Here is a 25,103-nt window from a genome sequence, read left to right as displayed (position 1 = left end):
CTGAATAAACATCAGGAATTATTTCAACTCTGAATAACTAGCTATTTTCCATGGGATTTATATTTTTCCTGTTGCAAGCTTAAGTTTTTCTTAATTTGATTGTCTTTAGTTTTCTTTTCTTAAGAATAATTATCAGGTGCAATTCCAAGTTGAACTCAAAAGACACTAGCCATGAGTTACTTAACCAGGGTTTTCCCTAAGACTCGGGGCAAGGGAATTTCCCTGCCTAATATGATGTAATTCCCCAATTATAGCATAGCTTGAAGTGCAAAATTGAACAAAATTGGACAAAAAAGACATTTCAACTTGACAAATTTATAAATGAATAATAGACCTTTATGTCATCATGGTCTTTATGAGTTATCTCCCTTATCAGAGTATGGATGAACCTTAAAGCTCACAGGTTAAAGGTATTAGAGGGTTATTCCAAAATTCCTATATATATATACATGTATCAAGTTTCCAACATAAAATATATAACTTAATAATTTTTGTGATTGAGTTAAAAAAAATCCTTGTTTTCCATGTATTTCACCAGTTCAGGCCAAAATTAATTTTTTGTAATTAAATGCTGGAATTAACTGGCTAGTCTTACTTCTTTTTCCTTATTAATTTATAGAGAGGATCCTTGAAAATTATATCCCAGAAAAAAATATTAGTCATACTGTGAGCACTGAGCTCACAAAATGATAATCCCACTCCCATATGAGTACAATGGCAAAGCAAGGGGTATAAAGATTAATGCTATTACAACAGAAAAAAAAATAAATATGTAATCAATATACTTGTATTTTCTTACAGTATCTTTATCCTTCTTCATTATGAAACCATTTTGCCACAAACACTTGCAAAAGTATGAAACATATATCAATTGAAAATAAGAATGCATATGGATATGACAATGTACGATCAGTATGAATACATAATACTGTAAACATGGGTCAAGATAAGAAAGACTTCGCATAAATACTCCCCCACCCCACCCCCACCCCAAAAAATTATATGTTTCATTCAGTTTTAACAATGCATAGTTCTAGCTGGTATTGCAGAAATAAGCCCCATGTGTAATGTGCTTGGTACTAAATCCCATAATTAACAACATGTGTAAATATATATCCACCTTTACAGTAATGTGTACAAAACAGGGTACATTTTGCTATATGTAACCTGTCATGTTTTTAAACAAAACCTATGGGATTGCCTTACCCAATCTTGTGTATAGGATGTACTGAACACTAACTCGTGGTTCCGTTTCCAGAATTGTCCCCCTTAAGCTGACCAAGAAAAGGACTATTTCTAAAATTAGTCCTGCTGCCAAGGAAACTACATATCCCAGGTCAAATGACTGCAGTGACATGCCCCCGATGAAACATGAGTCGTCATACTCGGATGCAGTCACCCCCATTGTAATACACAGAATGGTTAGCCTACAAAACAAAACAAAGACATTCATTACTGAATATTGCAGAGGTTATGTTCGTACACTGTGAAACTTTTCTTATCTGGATGTTAATATGTATTCCAAAATCTTGTCTATTCCGATGTAAGTTTTAATTTCAATGCCTTATATATACCCTTTGGCTAGTCCAAGGGTTGTCAGGTCATTCCACTATTTGAAATCTTCAATGTGTTTTACTCAAATGCCCCTTAACCATTGCACCTATACAAGATACAAGATACAAATTTCATGCAAATCATCCTCACTAGCCAAGGGTTTCTTATCTGCTTCTCTTCTCATAATCCCTTGGCCTACGGTGCTATCAAAAGTTGGGATTTTTTTCTTGAGTTGTGAATGGAGTTGATTGTTAGTTTGACCAATCAGCAATTGTTTTTGTAAATGACGATATCTGCATTCGGGATATATCTTGACTCTTCAGTCTTGGGAATAAAAAACACAAGTAAGCAAGGATACGTACTAAGATAACGTCATTCTATAAATAGTTATGGTATCATCCAATCTTAAGTTGATGTGCAAATAATGTGACCTGGAATCTATGTTACAGATGTAGATTTGCACCCTAAATAACAAGTAAACATCGCTCGATACCTTCTTGTTAATTATTTTCTCTAAAAACTTTAATGTTTAAATTTGCTTTTTATTTCTGTCAATGACGCAATCTGTGCGTAAGTGGTAAGATTCAAGATCACGTGACATAAACATTCCCGTCTTTTGAAATCACCATATGCCAAGGGTTATTGAGGAGAGTAGCAGATCAGAAACCCATGGTTATAGTGAAGATGCACACAATTTGGTTGTCAAAATTTAAAGATGTTTGCATTCAAGTATGCCAATGTGACAATTTTGTCAATATTCCAAAACAACTCAGTACTGAGGTTGCCATTCACTTAAAATCAAGTCAGCACACAAAGGGTTAATATGAATAATAATGGCTTTAGTTAGCTGTTCTTGAGAAGAAGATTTTTAAAGATATTTCCTATGTATTCCTATGGTAAACATTGACCCCCTGTTGTGGCCCTGCCCTACCCCAGGGGTCTTTTTGGAACAAACTTGAATCTACACTAACCTGAGGATACTTCTGTTATAATGTGATTATTCATGGCTTAATTTGCTGTTCTAGAGAAGATTTTTAAAGACATTTCCTATATATTCCTATGTAAAACTTCAACCCCCTCTTGTGGCCCTGCCCTACCCCAGGGATTATGATGTGAAAAAACTTGAATCTAGAGTATGTTATGAAGCTTTCACATGAGTTTCACCTTTTCCTGCCCAGTGGTTCTTGATAAGAAGATATGCCACCAAATTTTCATGAATTCTTAATTAACTCCCCCTAGAAGAGGGCATGGCACTTACTGTGAACAAACTTAAATCCCCTTCACCTAAGGAAGCTTTGTGGCAAGTTTGGTTGAAACTGTCCCCATGATTCTTGAGAAGTCAAAAATGTGAAAAGTTTACAGACAGACGACGGATGACATACACTCTTTGATCAGAAAAGTTCACAAGTCTTAGGCTCATGTGAGCTAAAAATGGGGGAAATATTCTAGATCTGTATTTTAAAAAACATTGCACTGCAAGTAAATAGAAATGTATTGCTCTTAGGACTATAATTTCACAAATTTTTTTAATATATTTTCATATTTATATATATATCATTATTTTTCAAAATTGAAGTTGAACTAAACTGTTGATATATAAATCTCAATAAGCACTAAACACATTATTCTCTGACTTTTTGTAAAAGCTATTTCCTAGTAGCTATCATCCAAGAACTTAGTTTTGCTTAGATCTGATGCTAATAAGGTGTTTCGGTGGTGCATGCGATCATGCCAAGAATTGATTAAATTTTTTTTTTAAATTTCTTAGCTTTGACTAATAAAATTAATTTTTTTCAGGAGGATCATTTCAATGAGGTTGGAGGCCATTCCAAACAAACAATAACTTTAGTATGGCCTGAAGAGTGTTTTATCTCCGATCTATCTGCAACTGTGATTAAAGCAGGATGATTTTGTCCTGTTGTTGCAAGAACATAACATGGGCAGACGTATACATGCAATTTAATTACCATGTATTGTGGGTATCAATTTTTCTGTGAAAAAAAATCAGTTCAATCTAATGTGCAGATCGGCCACCCAAATTTTATTTTCTCCCAGGCATTGTTCTTTTAAGAGCCGAAGATTGGGTTGCTTAACACCACTTGTTGCTATCACTAATATACTTTTTTGTATGAAATGCCCCACTGCCTACAAGTGATTTTCAAAGAGAGAGGCCAACATTACTCTCCACCTACTAAGATTTCCACTAGCTTTAGCACTCTACAGAACCATGATTACATAATAGTGACCTTAAGCAAACCTAAATTTCCATACATCTGCCACAATTCATTCCTTCAATTTTTGTAAAAAAGCAAATTTGAGTCAGTACAATAGACAGAAATGGAAAAGATTGCATTCATATTAAGCATGCAATTTGTCAACTGTATCGCATCTCCTGGAGTTATGTATGACATCATCTCTCTCTGTACCTTATGACTACCATATCTTGAATGGTGGTATGTATTTAATAGTTAAATATATTCACATTAAACCATTACAGGCCTGAGTACAGACAGAATAATGATTGTATGATCAAAAAGAGCTTAGAGACTACCAGGAGAAATGCGTCCGCCAAATCGGATCAATATTTCAAGACAATGAAATTAACATGCCTGATCAGAGCCTCTTCTGTTCTGGCAGAACCATTTTATCAGCTTGATAAACTAAGGGATTTAAACAATCAATACAAATCCGCAACAACAAAGAGGACGGAAATCCTGGTCTACATCTTGTATACAGGAGTCTGCAGAAAGCTGCCAACTACACTGTGTAGGTCATGATAATCTGATGCAGGCCACATTACACATTAAGTTAACAGTCCATATCAAATGTATTATATTATGTAACTCAATTCTGAGAAAACAAACTGAGTTAATGAATATGCAAATTTATGCATAAATGAAGTAATAATTGAGAACTCCTGCTACTTGAAGTGCATAGGAGACATATCTTGCTCAGCAAGTTCTATACCATGAATGCCTGGCTTATAAATTAACCCTTCTAGGTGCAAAGTCCTTAATGGGAATTTTGAATTTGAAAAAAAAACAACAAAATTTGGATAGTTACACTGATGAATGGTATTATGTTCTACTGTAAAATAAAGAATATGTCAAATTGTAAGTTTATCCTCTTTATATAATCTCAAAATTCAAGATTCTTGATAAAAAGCACTGAAAAACTCAATCTGCCTGTTATCTGGGAATTTTTACAGGAAAATAGGGCCTAAATTAAAATATTGTTTGTTTGCCATCAGCCGACCGACCCACAAAAATTCGCCCGACTCAAAATATTTTATTGCTCTTTTCATTTACAAATTTTTTTTATTTGAATTTAGTTCTTTGAAGTCATTTGGATTCTTTGATTACTAGTGTTAAAAATAAAATAAAAGTGGTGGAAGTAGTGTTTATCCTAGACTAGCCTTTTTGTTTATTTAGTGTTCAATATGCTTAATGAATGTAAAGGTGTGAATTCTGGGTGTGACTTATACAGGAAACAACTTCTCGCTTGAATGCACACAGCACAGCTCACGAGTAGTTATAGCAGATCATGTAGATAAGGATGGAAAATGAGCAAAAAGTGTAAGAGACATCAAACATAAACTATTTACTAAATAAAATAAAAATAATTATAAAAATTAGGGTCGCTTTTTGAAACCTAAAGTAGAAAAAAAACAGCGTTGATGAGGAAAAGTGGAAAACAAGGCTGTTGTTTTTACCTTCAAGTGAATCAAGTCAACTTACATTTACTAAAACTTAAAGTTGGATGAGAAATGAGCTTCAATACAGCAAAGTATTTAGTCAATTACATTCTATGATGCCGTGTTCAAACTTTAAAGTTGAGACCTGCGAGTTCATGCAGTGTTTCTAAAAGAAGTTTTCAAAAGGATTTACGTAATTTTTAAACTATAATTTTTTAATATAAGTAGTTTTCACTGGATAGATTTTTTTCCATTGAAAAGTAATGCCCTGTGCATTTTTTTCCCTACCCCCCCCCCTTTCTCTTACGAAAAGTAATATTTTATGTGCTTGTTTACATAAATTGTGTATTGTGTATACAAGCAGGCAAAAAAAAAATTTAAAAAAAATAAAAATAAAAATAAAAACCACCTCCAGGCCTGTAAATTTTGATATGATGAGTTTTACTGGATAGATTATTTTCCATAGAAAAATAATGCTCATTACATTTTCTTTCTAAGTGTCCCCCCCCCCCCCCCCCATATGAAAAATGTACTCTTTTTTGCTGTGCTTGTTAACACAACATAGTACTGCAGAAAAAAATGACCACAAGACCTTATAAATTTTAGACATCCGTAGAATACATGCATATTCCTTTTTCTTGAATCATAAAGTGCCCAACTCTTGGATTACCGTGGCTTTTTTACAGTCTTGATCGAACACTATTTAGGTAGCACCGATTGAAATTTATTCAGACCATAGCCTTGGGGTTTAGGAGGGGCTGCAACAGGGGGTCAAATATTTACATGGAATAAATAGGAAACAGATATGAAAAAATCCTTTTCAAATCAGCAATGCAACAAATACTCATATAATTGAAATACAAGCATTCCAGTTAAGTGCAGATTCATTGTTGCCACAGTAGTCACTTGATATTCAGAATTCCCATGCAGTGTATATTAACGTTTGATTATGTCATGACTCCTTATGGCTAGGATAAGCCCACAATTTTTTCAAGGGAATGTAGAAAGAAATTTTTAATAAACAACCTTTTGAAGAGCAGTACTGTGAACCTAACTCAAGTGAGCAATGTGGCACTTAGGCTTCTTATGATTTTTTAGAAGGAAAAAATATTTTTCCTACCTACCTACCCATTGTTAGAAATCTGGGTCGGGAAAGGGCAAACAAACAATTTTTTAATTTTGGCCTAGAGTTGGAATTTTCGATTGGCACACTGTGTCCTTTTATCTGACCTGCATGCGTTTCAGATAAGTCGCCAGTTGATCTGTACTTATAATTTTGATAATATAAATGGTGTTATTATAAACCCTGTGAGACCTAGGTCATCCAGAAATGTTTTAACTAGATGTTAAACTCTGAATGTGGGAATTCAATTATCTTGTCAATTAAAACCAATGTACAATACATAAATCTAAATCTGAAAAAAAAAATTGAAAAAAAATAAAATTTTAATATCGGTCTAAATAAAAGTAACTAAGTATATATTTTAATTACTTAAACAAAAATTGATACACTTTATAATTTACAGCTTATTTAAGCACCTCTTGTAGGAAAAGAATAGGGGTATTCATTACAGGAGCAAGCCAAAAAAACCTTTCTAGACACAAATTGTCTGACCTAATGATGTATGCATATACATACATTCAAATACAACCCTGTTCAACTCAAGACTTCATTCAGGTGTCAGCAAGTCTGCCTCTACTGCAAAATCTACAAGTGCATATCAACTAATTGACAATTTATGCACAAAATAATGCTGCATCAAACGGAGAAAAAATGCATTCATGACACCACTATTACAGCGAAGACATCAGAGTTGTGCCATCCTTTTTTAAAAAGCAAGTATGAAAAATTGTCAGAAACTTATTCCTAATGTGTATTTTTCTGAAAAGGAGATTACATACTTTTGAGCCTTGTTAACCCAGACACCAATAATCCAGACACCAGTAATCCGTACACCAATAATCTGGACACCAGTAATCCGGACACCAATAATCCAGCCACCAATAATCCAGTCAATAACCTAGATACCAGTAATCTGGACACCATTAATCCAGACACCAGTAATCTGGACATCAATAATCCAGACACCAATAATCCATACAATAACCTAGACCCCATTAATCTGGACACCAGTAATCCAGACACCAGTAATCTGGACACCAATAATCTGGACACCAGTAATCCAGAAACTAATAACCCAGACACCAATAATCCAGACACCAGTAATCCAGACATCAATAATCCAGACACAAATAATCCAGACACCAATAATCTGGACAACAGTAATCTGGACACCAATAATCCAGGCACCAGTAATCTGGACACCAATAATCCAGCCAACAATAACCCAGACACCAATGCTCCAGACAACAGTAATCTGGACACCAATAATCCATACAATAACCTAGACCCAATTAATCTGGACATTAGTAATCCAGACACCAATAATCTGGACACCAGTAATCCAGAAACCAATATCCCAGACATCAATAATCCACCAATAATCCAGACACCAGTAATCTGGATATCAATAATCCAGATAATAACCAGACATCAATAATCCAGACAACAGTAATTCCAGACACCAGTAATCCAGAAACCAATATCCCAGACACCAATAATCCACCAATAATCCAGACACCAGTAATCCGGACATCAATAATCCAGACACCAATAATCCAGATAATAACCAGACACCAATAATCCAGACAACAGTAATTCCAGACACCAGTATTCCGGACACCAATAATCCAGACACCAATAATCTGGACACCAGTAATCCAGACACCAATAATCTGGACACCAGTAATCCTGGGACACCAATAATCTGGACACCAATAATCTGAATGTTTCTTTGTGGGGAAAAATTTATATCTATGATAAATTTACTAAGTCTGCTTCATTAATTCGGATGCTTTATTAATCTGGACAATTCGCTCAAGAACACAAGCATCTGGATTAACAAAGCTAGACTTTACAAATATATGGAAACTAGCTATTTCAAACTTCTTTGGAATAAAAAATCCTTTTGAAATCAAAATTGGAAGTGTTTTCACAGATTCGTAATTATATCCCATTAATTATTTTTTTCTAATGATAGACATTAAGTATAAGAATAATGTTCCTCTTTCATCTGATCTAGAATCTTTCCTCAAGCTTCAACATAGGAATGTTGAAGATTGATGTCAGCAATTGAACACATGACAAAAACAGGTTCATCATCCTCTTTTAAATGAAATATAGGAACAGCCTAAACATGCTAAATAAAAGAGTACCAATCATATGAATAAATTTTCACCCTATTAAAACCTATTTTGCTTTTTTTTTTAATGTTAGTAAACTTGATCCTGTTGCCCCTTTAAAGGCTTTCAAGAATGTATAAACAATGTAAATTCATTGCAAAAAACAAAATTAAATCATATAATTTAATTGTACTGGAATTAAATATAAATCTTGTGGGGTGAGCCTTACAGTTCGCTGGTTTAAACTTATTTCACACTCCAATGGCAACTCGGTAGTAAGTGTTTTAAATCAATAAAATCCTCATAAATTCAACAGTTTATCAAACTGATCAATATTTATTGACATTTCAGAGCTAACAAATTCATCCCAGTACCCACCATTAGCAAATCAAATCATTACACTCATCCAGTAGCCCATAATTTTCCACAATCATGGAGATAAATGCAATTAAAGGTGAAGTGAGATGTCAACACAGTTTCTTCTTTTTTTAATCTTTCTTTCCCAACATGCCTTTTTTTCCTGAGGGTAGCTGAGTGCAAAATGTGTAACTAAATGACATGCAATGCAGTTTACCATAATCAAGAATTGCCAACTTCAACTATTGGACCTCTTTATCTAAGGGATTCCCTGTAGGAATCTACCACGATCACAAGTTACAAAATGCAATCAAGACCAGAACTCGAGGTCTCACATTTACATAACTCCAGCAAAAGTCCCACTCACTCACGAAATCTGAATAATGTTAGTCAATATATAATTTAATCATACATATAGCCCAAACTAACTGAGAAGTCCTACAAGAACAATGACCTCTCTGTGTCCTGCAATTCCAATAATGAAGAAAATGGAGTATTTTTAAGAGTTTCCCCAATATCAGCAGTACAAAGCTCCCCCGCTAATGGGTGCCGAGGCTTCAATATTAAATTTGTTATGACCTGGATGAGCCTCATCTTTAAAAAGATCCCATACCATTAGATGTTCCAACATCATGAATATCCCAAATGGAATGCTTATTGGAATGCTATACGCTTATCATGCTTATTTCAGATCTTATAATTAAATCAGTAAATCTTCATGTTGATAACATAAAATATACTGGTACTTATAATAAAACAAACACATATTAATCAGGATTAATGCTTGTCCTTTTATTTTGAAATTTTTGCTTTTAAAAAAGTACAAGAGATTGAAGTATCTTGCTCAGAGACTAAATAAAATATCCCCACGTTTCACCAGAAAAAAAAGTTATTACTGTTTTATCCTATATATAGCAATGGAATACAGTAGTCTTAGAGTTTTTAATGATGACCTTTATAACACTTTCAACCATGCTCATTTTTCTGTAATTAAGCCTCTACTGTTTCTAACATACATGTCTTTTGCAAAAACTTAATTCTCAGTTATTGTCACTTTCAAATTGAATGATCAGTTTAAGAAACACTATAGCAGCAACTACATGTATAGATCTACATATATGGACAGATTTGTTTCCCCCTGCATCTTTGTCAATTAAACCTTTAATGAACCATGTCTACTAAACTTCCCCATCTATTTGGGGCTAATTTTCTGCAGTTGCCAAAATCTCCCAGTGGTGGTGATACATGTAATATATAATTCATGATAAATTTGTGCACTGAAATGGATTTATAAGCATAAGATTGTTAGCTAATGGTTACACTTAATCATGTAAATTGCAGACTCAATTATTATTATAGAGCTGTTCATTGTCAGACAGAGAAAAAAATTACCATAATGTATCACATTTCATAAAAATATTGCAATTTATACATGTATGTGTACACGTAGATTATCAAATCAGAATTTTACATTTGCTGATTTTTTTTTCAATTTTTTTTTAATTTTTTTTATTTTAAGGAAGAAAAATGTAGATTTCAGTAATTCTTTTACCAAAAAAAAAAAAAAAGACTAGAACTGTCCAAAAGGGACAAATACCCCCCGCTGGGTTTTTCAGAGAAGGTACCAAATCACTAATGTTTTCTAGATGTGAGAGGTGTTCACAACTTGCTTAAACATTTAGAGTGAAAATTTAATTACTCATATTTTTTTTTAATGAATGAAACTAATGTGCAGCTTAATAAAACATTAATGCTAGTAATTACAGTGTTTTTAATTACATTGAAAAAACAGTTTGCAACTATCTGTCATCTTTGTGCAAATTGATTGTTGAAAAAAAAAAAAATCATAATTAATTATACAAAATCAAATTGATCTTAATACCTTTATATCAAACTCATTTTAAAAAATAAAAGGCTGGTTCCAGTAACTATGTATTTTGACAGACATAAATTACAATTAAGGGACTTAGACAACAGAGATCTTTATTTCTTTCTGCCCAATTCCCAGGAAATATAGATAAGACTTGCTTGATCAGAGATGCCCTTAAACAGCTTCCCACACTGAACTCATTAATTAATCTTTAACTGGATGCATGTCCACTCATTACTCCAAAGGGACAAATGGATTTACACTATCTGCTGTGTAATGTAAAAACTGTTTTTAATACTTTGTGATTTTTTTTTTTTAGTTCTAATGAGTAGTTTTAAGCTGTAGTTCACATTTTTGTACAGATGTTCTAGATTCTATGTCTCAAACCTTGGACATGAACCCGAAATGGCCAAGTCAATAAAAATGAGAAGAAAAAAAAACCCCTGTAAAATGCAGAAAAATTATCAAATAATGTTGAAAATACCAGGAGGACATCTTCATATGGTAAATAATAAGTGTACAAATTTTCATACAAATCTATGCAATAGTCTCTGGGAACACATCCGGACAAAACCACATAATAACCAGAAGTCTCTGATGAGACTGTAGCTCTACTGGTCTGTTTGTATAACAAAAGAAAAGTAGCACTTGGATTTGAAACATTGCAACATGCAACAATAAATAGAATTATGTATCTTAATGTAGTCTACTTTTGTGACAAGTTATATTGAAATCAAATGAAAACTAGGAGTAGTAGCGTTTTGAAAGTATTTCACGGAAATTTCTATTTTTAGTACCGGTAACAATGACAACACCATTCACCCAAATAAAAAAAACAGAAATACATATTATGTATCGTAGTGTATTCTAACTGTGTGCCAAATTAGATTGAAATCAGACCAAAATTGTAGGAGGAGTAACGTTTTAAAGGAATTTCACAGAAATTTCTATTTTAAGTAACCATGGCAACACTGTTCATCGAATTCAAAAACCAATGCAATAAATTATGTATCTTAGTATAGTCTTCTTGTATGCCTAATTATATTAGAAGCAGACTAAAACTGTAGGAGGAGTAGCGTTTTAAAGGAATTTCACAGAAATTTCTATTTTTAGTAACCATGGCAACACCGTCCATCGAAATCAAAAACCGATGCACTAAATTATGTATCTTAGTGTAGTCTACTTGTGTGCCCAGTTATATTGAAATTGGACCAAAACTGTAGGAGGAGTAGCGTTTTAAAGGAATTTCACAGAAATTTCTATTTTTAGTAACCATGGCAACACCGTCCATCGAAATCAAAAACCGATGCACTAAATTATGTATCTTAGTGTAGTCTACTTGTGTGCCCAGTTATATTGAAATCGGACCAAAACTGTAGGAGGAGTAGCGTTTTAAAGGAATTTCACAGAAATTTCTATTTTTAGTAACCATGGCAACACCGTCCATCGAAATCAAAAACCGATGCTCTAAATTATGTATCTTAGTGTAGTCTACTTGTGTGCCAAGTTATATTGAAATCGGACCAAAACTGTAGGAGGAGTAGCGTTTTAAAGGAATTTCACAGAAATTTCTATTTTTAGTAACCATGGCAACACCGTCCATCGAAATCAAAAACCGATGCACCATATTATGTATCTTAGTGTAGTCTACTTGTGTGCCAAGTTATATTGAAATCGGACCAAAACTGTAGGAGGAGTAGCGTTTTAAAGGAATTTCACAGAAATTTCTATTTTTAGTAACCATGGCAACACCGTCCATCGAAATCAAAAACCGATGCTCTAAATTATGTATCTTAGTGTAGTCTACTTGTGTGCCAAGTTATATTGAAATCGGACCAAAACTGTAGGAGGAGTAGCGTTTTAAAGGAATTTCACAGAAATTTCTATTTTTAGTAACCATGGCAACACCGTCCATCGAAATCAAAAACCGATGCACTAAATTATGTATCTTAGTGTAGTCTACTTGTGTGCCCAGTTATATTGAAATTGGACCAAAACTGTAGGAGGAGTAGCGTTTTAAAGGAATTTCACAGAAATTTCTATTTTTAGTAACCATGGCAACACCGTCCATCGAAATCAAAAACTGATGCACTATATTATGTATCTTAGTGTAGTCTACTTGTGTGCCAAGTTATATTGAAATCGGACCAAAACTGTAGGAGGAGTAGCGTTTTAAAGGTATTTCACAGAAATTTCTATTTTTAGTAACCATGGCAACACCGTCCATCGAAATCAAAAACCGATGCACTAAATTATGTATCTTAGTGTAGTCTACTTGTGTGCCAAGTTATATTGAAATCGGACCAAAACTGTAGGAGGAGTAGCGTTTTGAAAAATTGTTTACAGACAGACGGACAGACAGACAGACAGACAGACAGACAGACAGACAGACGGACGACGGACACCTTACTATCGCATAAGCTCTTCTGGTCTCTGACCAGTAGAGCTAAAAATGAAAAAAAACACCTGTAAAATGCAAAAAAATTATCCAATCATGATGAAAATACCAGGTGCACACCTTCATATGGCGAAGAATAAGTATACAAATTTTCAGACAAATCCTTGCAACAGTTTCCAAGAAATGGTCTGGACAAAATCTCATCTACAGACAGACGGACAGACAGACAGACAGACGGAAAAGCTGATTCCAATATACCCCCCCCTAAACTTCGTTTGCGGGGGGTATAAAAATGATTCTAATTAGTCTTTTGTAGAGTCTAAACATTTACATAACCTGCTTCAGTCATCATGCAGGAACAAAATTTTTTCAATCCACTAGCACAGGGGGCTAGTATCCAATACCAAATTTTACTAGCCCCTCAAAAAATTACTGTCCCACACTAATCTAATAGTTCTTCAAATAAAACTTCAGTAAAGGGTACTATTTACTTAATTAGCACTATTTTATATTTATGGCCTGCTGTCAGTCAAACTCTGCTGGAACTTTTGCTTTGTAGTGATTAAATCACAATTTACTTTTTTTGAGGGTCAGTGTGCAATTCAATTTTTATGCCTTTTTTCTGGATTTTACACTTCATTTCAGATAATTAATCATGGTATGCTTGATATTACGATCAATTTTTACCTCTCATTCTTCAAACATTTCAGAGATCAAACTTTTTTGCGCAAGTCTTTACATGGTTTATCTATTTCACTAGCCCGTGGACTACCAAGATTACGTTTTTATTTCTATGAAAAGCCCTATTCAAAAATAGTACACTCACTGGCATCAGACTTCTGACTTCACAATGACTGCCACTTATATTATATAAGTGTGGGTTTTGTACTTTGTCCGCAATACCTGCAACCTTTAATTTCTGCATTTAAAAATAATTTATTAAGCACCAATGCCAGAATACATGTACTTCTGAAAGCACATGTATATACATAAAACATGTATTCAAATGGCTAGCTGCCCTGAACTATATGCACATAAGTTATATTAAATAATACCTGAAAAGATAAGTGCTGACCATTATAATTCTTATATATATCATCATTCATATCCACTTCTTAATGTATAAAAGAGTGAAATGTAGCTTTTAATTTTTAGCCAGAAGCATTTTAAAACCCTATGACTAGACTAGGTAATTACTGTTAGATATGCATAATTAGGTATTTATTACAACAAGAGGCCCATGGGCCACATCGCTCACCTGAGCACATTGGCTAGGCAAAAGCACAAATCAGTTCAGTATTGAAAAGATGGAAGGGGGGGGGGGGGGGGCTTGAATTTTAAACTACCTGATGATGCTTCCATGTCAATGTAACAAATGGCTTTGTTGTACTTGAGATGATTTTAAAAAAATTTCCCATATATTCCTTTGTAAAAATTTGATCCCCCATTGTGGCTCCTCCCTATCCCAAGGGTCATCATTTGAATAAACTTGAATCTACACTACCTGAGGATGCTTCCATATCAATATGACTAAACATAGCTTTTCTGTTCTTGAGAAGAAATATTTCTTCTATATGTTCTTATGTAAAACTTTCCATCCCCCATTGGGCCCCACCCTACCCTTGCGGGTCATCATTTGAACAAAATTGAATCTACACTACCTGAGGATGCTTCCATATCAAAATGACTATTCATGGTTTGCAGTTCTTCAGAAGAAGGTATTTTCCTTTATATTTCTATGTAAAACTTTGATCCTCCATTGTGGCCCCAGCCTACCCTCGCGGGTCATGGTTTGAACAAATGTGAATCTACACTACCTGAGGATGCTTCCATATAAATATGACTCATCATGGCTTTGCTGTTCTTGAGAAGAAGATTTTTAAAGATTTTTCCTATATATTTCTATGTAAAACTTTGATCCTCCATTGTGGCCCCGCCCTACCCCCGGGGGTCATGATTTGAACAAACTTGAATCTACACTACCTGAGGATGCTTCCATATAAATATGACTCATCATGGCTTTGCTGTTCTTGAGAAGAAGATTTTTAAAGATTTTTCCTATATATTTCTATGTAAAACTTTGATCCTCCATTGAGGCCCCGCCCTACCCCCGGGGGTCATGATTTGAACAAACTTGAATCTACACTACCTGAGGATGCTTCCATATAAATATGACTCATCATGGCTTTGCTGTTCTTGAGAAGAAGATTTTTAAAGATTTTTCCTATATATTTCTATGTAAAACTTTGATCCTCCATTGTGGTCCCGCCCTACCCCCGCGGGTCATGGTTTGAACAAACTTGAATCTATACTACCTGAGGATGCTTCCACATGAATTTGACTCATCATGGCTTTGCTGTTCTTGAGAAGAAGATTTTTAAAGATTTTTCCTATATATTTCTATGTAAAACTTTGATCCTTCATTGTGGCCCCGCCCTACCCCCGGGGGTCATGGTTTGAACAAACTTGAATCTACACTACCTGAGGATGCTTCCACACGAGTTTCATCTTTCCTGACCCTATGGTATTGAGAAGAAGATTTTTAAATGATGCCATTTTTTTTCAGTAATTCCTAATTATCTCCCCTTGAAAGAGGGCGTGGCCCTTCATTTGAACAAATTTGAATCCCCTTAACCCGAGGATACTTTGTGGCAAGTTGGTTGAAATTGGCCCAGTGGTTCTTGAGAAGAAGTCGAAAATGTGAAAAGTTTACAGACAGACAGACGGACGGATGGACAGACAGACGGACGGACAGACGGACGCCGGACAAAATGTGATCAGAAAAGCTCACTTGAGCTTTCAGCTCAGGTGAGCTAAAAAACTTTTGTTCCACAGAAGAGAAGAAATGTATATATGTTCCCATAAGACAATAAGAATTCCTCCTGTAAGTGGGCAAGATTCCTGAATAACTGTAGACCCTGTGTTTTTGTTTACATAAAGGTACATATATCTCTGGTGTACAATTAACCTACTGATTAAGTTGGAGTGCCAGAACTCACAGAAGAGGCAGCTGAGGAGGGAATTCTTATGTTTACATAATCACAGAACAGGCTCTAAATACCACACATTCAAAATGTAGCACAGCAGTGATAATTAACACAGATTTTATACAGGTACAACAGAATGTTATACTGGCTTTAAAGTACTCTATGTAATATTTATTGCAATTATGTAATTTACAAGTACATAAAAAAGGAACTTAACTTTATAATGTCACAAAATGTTATCAATTAAACTATACAGCTAGATTAACCACAACTTTCAATTCACGTTTATTGAAATGAGACCAAAACTGGGGTGCAGATTTTGAATGAATTTCACCCATTATTCTTAATTTAAATACCACAGCAACACTGTTTAACAAACCTTTATTGTTATAATCTTTAAAAATTGTTTCTTTTATCATGTTTACAAATCTATACTTAAAAAGTTTCCTATGTTTAACTGAGCAACCAAAAAAAAAAAAACAACATTGGACTGGCTGGGAGGATGTTGAACGTCTGTGAGATGTACATTGGACTGCTATGACTTTTTTTTAACATCACATGTACCTTAATTATTCTTCAGCAGAGGCAAGATCAGCTGTATATCTACATTGTAATTTGCATAAAAAAATTACATTTTAAATCACAAATACATAATTACCTGGGGGGGGGGGGGGGGGGTATAAGCCAGTGCAAGCTATGACATAATAGAAGGTAAAAGTTAATAAACCCTCAAAATAAATGTGTTGCCTTCAGACTAATGGCATCATGCAGGCAAACAGTTTGGTTAGACAGCTAGATGGATGTATGACAGACAGATAAATGGATGTATGACAGACAGCTAGACAGACAGATGTAAGACAGATAGATGTATGACAGACAGCTAGACAATAGGATGTATGACAGAGAGCTAGACAGACAGATGTAAACAGACAGCTAGACAGATGAATGACAATCGCTAGACAAATAGATGTATGACAGACAGCTAGACAGAGAGATGTATGACAGACAGCTAGACAGACAGATGTATGATAGACAGCTAGACAGACAGATGTATGACAGACAGCTAGACAATAGGATGTATGACAGACAGCTAAACAGATGGATGTATGACTTACAGCTAAACAGATAGATGTATGACAGTCAGCTAGACAGATTGATGTATGACAGACAGCTAGACAGATGGATGTATGACAGACAGATGTATGACAGACAGATCAATGTATGACAGACAGTTAGACATATGTATGTAAGACAGACAGGTAAACAGATCGATGTATGACAGACACTTTACTATTGCATAATTTACAAGCTCTTCTGGTCTTTGACCGGTAGGGTAAAATATGAAGTGTTTGCTTATTTTCAGAATTCTAATTTACTGTGCCTATTAGAATAGAACTATTACCTTAATTGCTGTCAACAGCAAATTTCCATATATTAAATCTATGTAGACAAATTTATCAAATTGAGCAGTCTCCTAAATTATATACATGTACTGTAAAAACAAAGATGATAGTATACAAAATACAGTACTCTCATCTCACACTATACATGCTATAGTACAATTATTGCTTCCTCAGTACTTCAGGATCATAAAATTAATTATTGATTCATATTCTAAACAAGTACATGTACTATTAGATACATTCAAATGCTTTATACATTAATATTTACATTTCCAGTTATTTTCCCTTCAATTTTATCAACAAATAAGAAAACAGTTCATTTTCTCATCAATTGACATGGATGAGTATGAATCTCTTCATTGTGACATGTATCAAAAAACAGCACTTGACATCAAAAATATAGTGTAATCTGTTTCTTTCAAAAATCAGTGATTGGGGAGAGTTTGCATCAAAGTTGCAAAGGAGTGAAAAATGGTGCATTAAATCAACCATTGCATGGTTTTGCCAAAGTGCACATCCATTTTTAGCATTGGAAATATTTTACATACAACTTATTTAATTGTTTTACTCTCATTTTAATAGTTCCCGATATTTTGTTTTAAATGCAGTCATTTTAATGCAATAAATCTCAATGGATAGAACCCAGCAAACTACACATGAACTAAGAATTAATTCACTTAATTTACTCATTTACACAGTTTTGACCCAAAAATACAGGTTTTGTTTGTCCATTCAAAAATTTTTCACTTATATATTTAAACGCCACCACTTGCCGGTGAAGGGCATGCAAATCTACAACTGTACTCGGCACTTACAGCCTTTGAGCAATGAGGGATCTTTTTCGTGCCAGTACCTACTGTGACACATGACCATGGTTTATATAATCTCATCCGAAGGACCTGAGTCTCCACGTTGGATTCGAAACCCCAATGTAAGGATAACTCCTTAAGCGGCAACTCTAGTTTGAACACACTCTAACCACTGGGCCAAGTGGGCAACCAAAAATACAGGTAAATAATAAAAAATTCAGTTAAATTATACTGTATGTTGGTTCCTTAAAATGTGCTGCAGTGCATATGTGAAAAATAAGAATAAGTTTTTTAAAAAAAATTTCTTAAATATAATATTTGTTAGTCATTTTGTAATTTCTCAAATTGCCCCTATAGTACATGTAGTAAGTAAATATACATGTATATGTACTAGATGGCTTATTTATTTTGGATATAGTCCATTAAAAATTTGACATTTAAAAATTTTACAGTTGTGTGATAGTCTTCAGGGCTTAATTGACCCTTTTTTTGTACAGGGTCCTGTACTCTTTCCATTGGGAATTTTTAAAAGAAAAAGTGGCAAAATTTGGAAATATTCATGTCTTTTATTCAGCTTTACTGTTGAATAAAGAATTACTTTGAGGAATATTACTTCTTATCCACATCTTTGTGAATCATTAAAATCTCAAACGTCTAGTTTTTTTTTTTTTTTTTTAAATAAAAAGCACTGAAAAAATCAATCTGTGTCATTTGGGAATTTTTACCTAAATTATGGGGGTGGGGTGGGGGGAGGGGGTTAGGTGTTAAATTTTCAATTTGGACAGGGTCCTTTTACAGGACCTCCAGGATGCAAGGGTTATTACACCCTCAGGTGGTCCTACTGACCTTTAATTGTGGCCCCTCCATTAACTGAAAAATGACAGTTGTACTTAATACATAACATACTCAAGATTAGTTGTTGATGCATTGAAGTTTCTTTAACAGGTTTAATGATTTTTTTTTCTTTTCTTTTTTTAATCAATATAACCATTAAGATAACAATTTTTCCAACACATTGGTCTAGGCTGTATATTTTCACAGATTTGTACTTAATTGTTACAGTAGTTTCATGTTCAGAATCTTGTCAATGAGATCATCAGATGATTAATTATCAAAATATATACAGAGCACAATCTACGTAACAGTGTTCAAACTTGATCATTACAAAATTTAATTATCTTAATACCATTGATTTTTATGGAGGGGACTCAAAAACTCATTGTACAGTTGAAAATTAATGAACTAATTTAGCTGCACATAAAAATTCAACATACCACAATTTGTACCTGCAATTTAACATGTTTAACTTGTCTAATACAAATTTCATGTATTAATACCTTTTACATTGGGCACTACAGTGCAATCACTGCTTATTTACTGTAACAATATTTTCTTTTTACTTGGGGGGGGGGGGGGGGGGGGATTTAGAAGCAAACTTGGTCCAGCATACTTCACCTCACATGCTGCAGGGAGTCACTTTAAAATCGTGATGGCAGTAATTATTTTAATGGACCATAACTAAAACATCAATTTCCTTTTCTAGAGGATGGAGGAAGAATAAGCCTAACAAATAATAATTATACCAGATGTGACTTTATATGTGGAAATATGTGGAAAAAAGTATCTTGACTTCCTTCACTTATCAGGTTTTAGTACTCACTGATGACAAGGACTTGGATTCTAAATTTTTACTTTATTTTTTACTCATCAATTATCGACAAATGGATGAGGAAAAAACATACATGGAACAACTAAAAGCATGCTTAATATTATTTTGATTGGCAAATATCAAATATCAACAAATATCAAGGCTTTTTTTCCCTTTTTTCTATTTGAGGAGTGAGAGATGGGGGATGTCTGTTAGGCTTTGCTGTAAAAGGTAAAGATAATGAACTGATCGATCTCAAAAAATCCACAAACAATGCAAATACATGCATGTGAAGAGGGCATAACACACGGACCCCTGGAAATTCCAGAGGTTGGATCAGGTGCATAGGAGGTGTAAGCATCCCCTGTTGACCTGTGTGAGCCAGAGATCTCAAGGAACTCAGAGGTCAAAGATCTCCTACCAAGTTTAATATGCAGAAATTTTCTAGTGTTGGACTATGGTATTTTAAATATATAAGCAATATCTGATTCATTTCTCCCCTTCCAAAAATGCATAACTTAGAATAAAAATGATTTTGTTACAATAATCAGACCTCCTTGTAGTAGCTTTTTAATTGTCATGGTAACTTTTTTACAAGGTACAATTTACACAATGTAGAATGCCAGAATGTATCAAATTAAGTAAACATGTAGAATATAATTTCACAAAAAAAAGGGGTGGGGGGCTTTATAATTATAGGATGAGAAGAGATAGAAGACAGGGTGAGAAAGAAAAGGGGGTAGGAGGAGGTGGGGGATGAGGCAAAAAAAGGTGGGGATGGGAGGAACTGGGCACCCTCCTTTATGTGAGTAATATCAAACTGGCACTCCTAAACATAGAATCCTTGGAGAAATATTCATGAATTACCATAGCTTTTATCAAAGAAACTGAATGATGATTAGACTACAAATTAACACACACTGACTTAGAATTTTTGACACAAAATTGAATACTTTGACTGGCTTGCTGCTTTCTCTCCTAAAAATATCAGCAACACATAATATTTCTTTATATATAACTTTGAATCCCTTGATGTTGGAAGATGCCAGTATAAAAACCAGATGCATAATACCTGAACTTAAAATAATAGAAATGTACTGCATTATCTTTGATCCGCCCCAGAAAAATGATAAACAACATGTGCTACTAATTTATAAACTGTATTACGACGAGAAAAAAAGAAGTAAAGTAAAATTCCACACCTAAGCAACAATAGCTTATTGTTGTACGGTTAAGTTTAGTTAATTGCTACTTAAAATGTTAAATATCATCCAGTGATTTGTGGTTAAAAAACAAAACCCACCATATTCCATGCAGAATCATCAACAACAAGGCTGGCAGAACAAAATCATCGGAACCTGCCGACCATCTTCTTTTGAAAACAACAATTCCAGGCATTTTAAATCCTGTATAAAATATATCATTTGCATCGTCTGTAAATTCCACAAAAGAAATTTAAGCTGTAACACTCCGACATAATGAAAGTAGGTCTCCGCGCTTCTGCCACCGTGATTTTCTTGGCCATTCGACAGACGATGTTTATTCAGTGATGTGGAACGGGCTTCGACTAATGACAGAAAATGGGGAATCAAACTGAACAGACAGACCTACACGGCAAAATAGACATGTTTTAAGATAACTTCATTTGCCTGGCTCCGCTTTTGATGCATTTTCTACATTGATAAAATTGGAAGATCATCGAACCCACGAAGTCTTAAAAAACCTGCTCACAGGGGTCATTGGAAAAGAGGGGGAAGGTACTGGCGGATTTAGAGGGGCGTGGGCGGCGCACTCCCCTCCCCTAAAATTTCCAAAAATGGGTTCTATGTGTATAAATATATAAGGGAAAACTGTCATGATATTAAAATGTTAATATCAAAATACGTTGAAAGAGTTTTATTTACAAATAAAAGATTTGGCACTCTTGCAAAAGCAGCATTAGGTGAATTACGTTTCAAGCAAGAAGCAAGAATACCCAATTAAGTCCAGAAAAAGTGGTGTGAATTACGTTTCAAGCAAGAAGCAAGAATACCCAAGTCCAGAAAAAGTGGTGTTTATAATACATACTCTTTTATTGTGTTGATTTTAGTGTGAAATTAATTTATCACATGGTAAAATTAGAGTAAATTCATATTTGATTTAGGGGTTCATTTCTTAATGTTTCTGCATTGAATTTCAATATATAAATGTAGATGCATATATTTGGAGAAAATGAAAAAATAAGCCTAGTTCGGAGGGAAAATTCTGTGATAAAGATATGAATCTGAGAAAGGCCGTTTAAGGAATATGCATATGTAGCTTTTTTTTTCTTTTTTTTCTTTTTAACTGATAGTATTATATGAAATTTAAAGATACTGAAATTAATTTACATGTACATATAAACATCTAATTTTCTTGTCTCCGTCATTTGCTGAATTAAGGAAAGTCAGTTATTCTGACTCAGAAAACCTAAAGTTAATTGCAAATATATTGATAGTTACAAAAAGCGAAATGACATGCATTGGTGAGATGCATCGTCACACACGATGAAAGACAGGGGGTGGGGGGACTCATATCCAAGAAATAGTGGTAGATAAAGTCATGCAAATCACGCAATGACGAGCAAATAAGTTTGACTAGAAACAAATATTCTGATTGTGAAATTTTGCATGATTGGATTATTGATATACTAAAATGTGTTTGTAGGAGGGGATGTAGCTATACACTTATGAAGGCTAATAATAAGATCAAGTAAAATTTTACTCCCCAAATCACTAAAATTCAGAAGTTTCCGGGGACTTCGACCCCGCCCCACCAGGGCTTCGTCCCAGATCCCCCTGCCACTGAAAAGGGGGGGGGGGCATCATTTTTCTCTCTCGTCCATTAGATTCTCACCTGTTGCTTAGAGTACCTATATAGATCTGGGAGCTTTTCCCTTTAAGAAATTAGAATTGACATAGGTATAATCTATATATAATAATTATTATGCACATGTATAGGCTAGATTTGGAAACTTGTCAGGAAGAGGTGCAATACATGTACATGTATACAATATGTGTCTAAAGACCAAAAATCTTTATTATGCATGCAAGTATTAAAATGTGATTTTTTTACTTCAAGGTAGGGGTACGGATACCCCCCATTGGGAGGATCCCTGGTTGGATAGAATTCTTAATTTATTTTTTTTTTTCAGAGGCATGAGGTTTAGGGGCTGCCATAAGGCCCTCAGTATGTCCTGAATTTGAATGATTTTAGATTTGTGTTAATTTCGGATTTATTCCTAAAACGGCCTCTCAAAAAAATTTATACAAAAAAAAAAAAAATAATAATAATAATAATAATAATAATAATGCTTCAGACATTTCACTAAGCGACGTTGTCAATTATTTTCCCAAGAAATTCTTTAAGTTGTCTTCATCAGCCACAGAAGAAAAAGTGCGTATAATTCTTGCCGATCCACAATCGACATTTTTACATATACATGTAAAAAATCATACTACTCTTGATTTTCCGAGGTTTATGAATTTAAGGCGTTTAAAGACATCCAAAAAGAGTATCCATATTTTATAGAATTTGAAAAACGGTTCGTACAGGCGTTATTATTTCTAAAACACATCTCTTTCAGGGAATTTTCCTTCGAACTAGGTTTATTTTTTCCATCTCCCCAAATATTGAAATTCAATGCAAAAAACATGAAAAAATGACCGCCCCTAACTCCACTAAAATAAAAATAAATTTACTCGAAATTTACAATGTGATAAATTAATTTTAATCTATAAGCAATAAAATAAAAAAGGATGTGTTAAAACACCCCTTTCTCGATCTGGACTTTGGGTATTCCATATGACAATACAACTGTACACGTAAAAGAATTTCTGAAAGACAAGAACAGCTACTGACATCTTTTTAAGAAAATGTCTTGATTTTATTTATTTATTTATTTATTTATTTATTTATTCATTTATTCATTTATTTATTTATTTATTTATTTATTTATTTATTTATTTATTTATTTATTTATTTTTCTGCTTGTTTTAGGAAACTGATAGCAGGTTTGTATTGTGGCAAAAATGATTAATTAAAAATCAAATAATGCTGCTTTTGCAAGAGAGTCAAAGCTTTTATTTTATGAATTTATATGCACATTTTAAAATCATTTTTTTTTTAAATATATTAACACATATGTAACCCAGTTTCTGAAAATTTAAGGGGGCGTAACCCCCCAAGCCCTTCTTAATCCACCAGTGCCTTACATGTATCTACATGTAGCTACGCCCCTGATTTATTTATGCTATACTTTCAAATCCTGTTTTATTTACATATCTAAATGAATATGGCTAATAGTTATACCACCAGTTTTAAGATATCTTAATTTTGTGTACATTTGAAAGAAAAAAGATAATCTCAGTACATGACAATGGAGACTATACTCGTACTGAATTCATTTAAGGTGGAATGCTACACCACAATTAGTTTTATTCAATGGATCTATAAAGGGGCTTAAGGACGTATGGTAGTGACGATTTTGAATCCACCGCGCAACTCCGAATGACGTAAATGAATCTTATGTCGTTCATCTCTTTAGTAGAGTTGGAAATAAAATTTACAATGCAACTTATTTTAAAGATATACTTGATATAAAATCATATAAAATGTGACTAAAGTTTCATTGGATTCAAACTAACAACAAGTCGAGGTAATTTTACGACTTATTTTACTTTTCGGTAATGTAAATAAAGCGGATGTTTCGAAAAGAATGAAATGCGGAGAAAACGAGGATTTTCGTCAACCAAATCTATTCAGCGGTACAGCAAGGCTTCTTTGACTCAAAAAAAGGCGATGGTGAGCTGCGTCTGACTGAAAATTACTGTGCAAAGATTAAACCCATCATTCGAATCACAAACGCACGACAACTCTAGCCTAGCAAAAACGATCTGCCCAGGTTTGTCTCTAGTATTTGACACCATTTAAGTAATATTACCTCAGAAATTCAGTAAAAGTGATTGTGGCTCAGCAAAATACCGGTATTAGAAAAGATAGAGATATATATATGAGTGAACTGGGTACTTTTTTCTGAATTGGGGGCATGAGTGAACACACAACATTATAAATTAGTGACGATTCATGTTAAAGTTTTTTTTTCAAAAAAAAAAAAGCAGAG

At 33.9% G+C, this 25,103-nt stretch overlaps 1 protein-coding gene across 3 annotated transcripts in view; it reads right to left on the bottom strand.

Annotated features, from left to right (window-relative positions):
* Positions 1-21,483, bottom strand: part of LOC133200465 (diacylglycerol lipase-alpha-like) — a 67,036-nt gene extending 45,553 nt beyond the window's left edge. For all 3 annotated transcript variants that reach the window (XM_061336254.1, XM_061336255.1, XM_061336256.1), the window contains exons 1-2: positions 21,267-21,483; positions 1,207-1,427 (exon numbers count right to left, since the gene is read on the bottom strand). In XM_061336254.1, the coding sequence (XP_061192238.1) occupies positions 1,207-1,427; positions 21,267-21,361 (316 nt within the window). In that variant the 5' untranslated portion in view covers positions 21,362-21,483. The remainder of the gene's footprint in view (positions 1-1,206; positions 1,428-21,266) is intronic.
* Between the last annotated feature and the right edge of the window lie 3,620 nt (positions 21,484-25,103).

Source organism: Saccostrea echinata, unplaced genomic scaffold (genome assembly GCF_033153115.1).
Source record: "Saccostrea echinata isolate AGI-Se365-2 ecotype Australia unplaced genomic scaffold, CSIRO_AGI_Sech_v1 ptg000040l, whole genome shotgun sequence".
Classification (NCBI taxonomy): Eukaryota; Metazoa; Mollusca; class Bivalvia; order Ostreida; family Ostreidae; genus Saccostrea; species Saccostrea echinata.
This window is presented reverse-complemented; position numbering and strand designations above follow the sequence as displayed.